The 3,246-nt window shown below is 36.0% G+C and overlaps 1 protein-coding gene across 1 annotated transcript in view; it reads right to left on the reverse strand.

Annotated features, from left to right (window-relative positions):
- Positions 1-3,246, reverse strand: part of LOC106883718 (collagen alpha-5(IV) chain) — a 182,189-nt gene that overhangs the window by 25,223 nt on the left and 153,720 nt on the right. Inside the window, exons 20-22 of the mRNA XM_052974901.1 lie at positions 2,967-3,050; positions 2,630-2,844; positions 148-265 (exon numbers count right to left, since the gene is read on the reverse strand). Coding sequence (XP_052830861.1) covers positions 148-265; positions 2,630-2,844; positions 2,967-3,050 — 417 coding nt within the window. The remainder of the gene's footprint in view (positions 1-147; positions 266-2,629; positions 2,845-2,966; positions 3,051-3,246) is intronic.

A 3,246-nucleotide genomic window follows, 5' to 3' on the forward strand; every position in this document is an offset into this window, starting at 1 on the left:
TATATATATATATATAAATATATCTATATCTATATATATATATATATATAAATATATCTATATAAATATATCTATATCTATATCTATATATATATATATATATTCATATTCATAAAATTCATGAAAGAATTGATAAAAATTTCCTACCTTTTGGTCCAGGTAATCCTGCAAAACCAGATGGGCCTCTAGGGCCAGGTAATCCAATTAATCCATCATCACCTTGTTTACCTGGTGGACCTCTTCCAAAAGTTTGTCCGGGCTCTCCCTTTGAAAAGAAGATAGCACAAATAAATTTAAAGCTGTGTACTTTTTCAAAAATGTTTACATATCTTGGAAGCTGTATTTTCAGTGAGAGTGATGCATAAGTTGAAGTTGAAACCAGGATAAGTAAAGCAACATCAGTATTCTAACACTATTTAATATAGAGATTAAAGACTATCAGTAAGAAGACATAATTCTACAGCTATACTCAACTATTGTTATATCAACAGCCATTTACACCTGTGAAACCTTGAACAAGACTGTGAAGATCTCTCCATTGCTGCACATATTTCATCGATGCTGCCCACATTCAATTCTGGGCATCTCTTATTGTGTCAGGGTGAAAAATGAAGAAGAGCTGGCATGGGAAATTTGAAAGACATGGGACTATGTAACAGATAAGATTTACTGGTCATGAGCTTTGATTACTGTGGGAGAGACATGTTACCTTCATGATGAAGTGGACACCAGAAAGAGGGAAAAAGTCTGAGTGGAAGACCAATGTTCCAAAATAACATGATAGTGATAGGAGTCAGACCAAGTAAAGCTAAGAAGAAAGCAAGCAATCAGAATGTTTGGAGACAGCTTGTTTCCCATCGTACTGACAGCATTGGAAAATCTAAGCGCCAGAGAGAATGTTTTTAACATTATTGTTTACTGATTAGTAAACTACTGTTTTGGCACATTTAAAGCTCAGCCTTACAGTGGTTCTCTGTAGGTAAAAGAGGTAAGTAAATACACCTGACACAATATGAAATATTCAGTAGAAACAGAGAATATCTTGTACAAGTATCAAAATATTGAATATTTGTAGAAAAGGATGATATACAGGAATGCTGTACAATTGAGAAGCTCACTATGCAACTGCGTGTCTTTGAGTTCAGTTCCAGTGTATGGCACCTTGGGATTCTACTGTTGCCTCATACCAACCAAAGCCTTGTGAGGGGATTTGGTAGACAGAAATTGTAGGGCCTTGGTTTGGGAGTACCAGAATTTTGAAGAGTGTTGAACCATCTCTAAGCCATTACTGTTCCTGGGTCAACTGTGACCTGGAGTAGTAGCACCTGTCAGAATTCCAGCTTTGGGTCAATCACAGCAAGTCAGTCAGGCAGGAAGTGCTCATTAACTTGGTGGAGTGGGAGCCTATTTAGGTGAAGGAAAACCCTGATTCCAAACTTCAGCAGCCTTATAGCCATAACCAGCCATTGGTAAGGCTTTAGAAATAAACTCTGAGGAAAAATTGGGAGTTGGAGTCCCTGAGGCAGTTTGACACTGTCTACAACCTCATCATGGCAACTCCTGTGACAATACTGGTGCCAAATTGTAATCGCTACATTGTACTCTTAGATCCATCTGTGATGTGAAGAGCGGGACATGATGCATAGGCAAAAATCTGTCCTCTATATATATATATATATATATATATATATATATCCTTATCCTTACCAAGCTTGGATCCTGTCAAATACCATGTACTGGAAGGACACTCTGGCCCAACAGCACTGGGACAGCTTACAAGTGCATTTTGTGTGGCAGAGACTGTCATCCATGCACCAGACTGTTCAGTAACAGACAATACTGTTCCAGTATGGCAAGCAACTTGGACCATCATCCATGGTATTAATAAGAGACAGAAGCCTTACATGTGCGTGTGTGTGTGTTTGTGTGTGTGTGTGTGTGTGTGTGTTTGTTCCCCACTGCTTGGCAATAAGTGTTGGTCTGTTTACATTCTAATAACTTAGCAGTTTGGCTAAAGAAACTGACACAATAAGTACCAAACTTTCAAAACAGAATATAAGTACAGTCTTCAAGCTAGTGCACCAGCATGGCAACAGCCCAATGACTGAATCAAGTAAAATATGAAAGAGATGAGAAATCGAGTGTTGTTTTAAAGAGAAAAAAGAATGATGAAAGAAAATTTTCTGGTTGAGATATACTTAGATGAATAATGTGATAATAAACAACAAACTAACAAAAGATATTGCAAATGGTTAGAAAATTTATCAGTGGTCAACAGCAATAAATAAATTTGGCAAGAAATGTAGAGCCAATGAACGCTACATACCAAATGTAAAGAGGTTTGACAGCAGGTTTTCATCACAGCAAAAGTAGTGTCATAGTATTTATCTTTTACTTGTTCCGGTCATTAGTCTGTGGCCATGCTAGTGCACTGCCTTATTGTTAGTTATTTTAAAACTAAATAATACACACTATTAATTTGACACATTCTAGCTTGTGAAAACATATAGGAGTGATTTTCAAGACATAATGTCTAAAGAAAAATTAATTTTGTTATGAGTCTTTACCGAAGCTCTACAAGAAAATATTTTACATGAAAATCAAGATTTCTGCTGAAAATTTGACTCACCTTTGGTCCAGATCTACCTGTCAAACCAGGTTTTCCTTCCAGCCCAGGGTCTCCTTGAAATCCTTTTGATCCTGGGCTACCCATCATTCCTGGATAGCCAACAGTTCCCCCTTCACCCCTTGGGCCATCAATTCCATTGATACCACTTTCTCCAGGTTCACCAACTGCACCAGGGAAGCCTGGCCGACCCTCAGAGCCTGGAAGACCATCAAGACCTGCAAAGAAGACAATAACATAAAGTAATGCTGCCAAAATTAAACTATTTGTAAGATGGTCTTAGAAAGTATGTACAATACATAAAAGAATTTTTAAAATACAAGAAGTAATTATGACATACCTGGTCCTCCAGGTAATCCATCAATTCCAGGAACGCCTCTGTCTCCATTAACAATATCATAGAAAGATAAATCTCCTGGTTCACCTATAAAAATTGAATGAATACAACAATCATTCATTAATTCCTAACATTTATGTATAAATACATATGCGCACAAACACACATATACACCTGTATATATATATATATATATATATATATATATCAATAATATATATCAATATATACATCAATAATATATATATATATATATATATATATATATCAATAATATATATCA

The sequence above is a fragment of the Octopus bimaculoides genome, chromosome 19 (genome assembly GCF_001194135.2).
Source record: "Octopus bimaculoides isolate UCB-OBI-ISO-001 chromosome 19, ASM119413v2, whole genome shotgun sequence".
In the NCBI taxonomy this organism is placed as follows: Eukaryota; Metazoa; Mollusca; class Cephalopoda; order Octopoda; family Octopodidae; genus Octopus; species Octopus bimaculoides.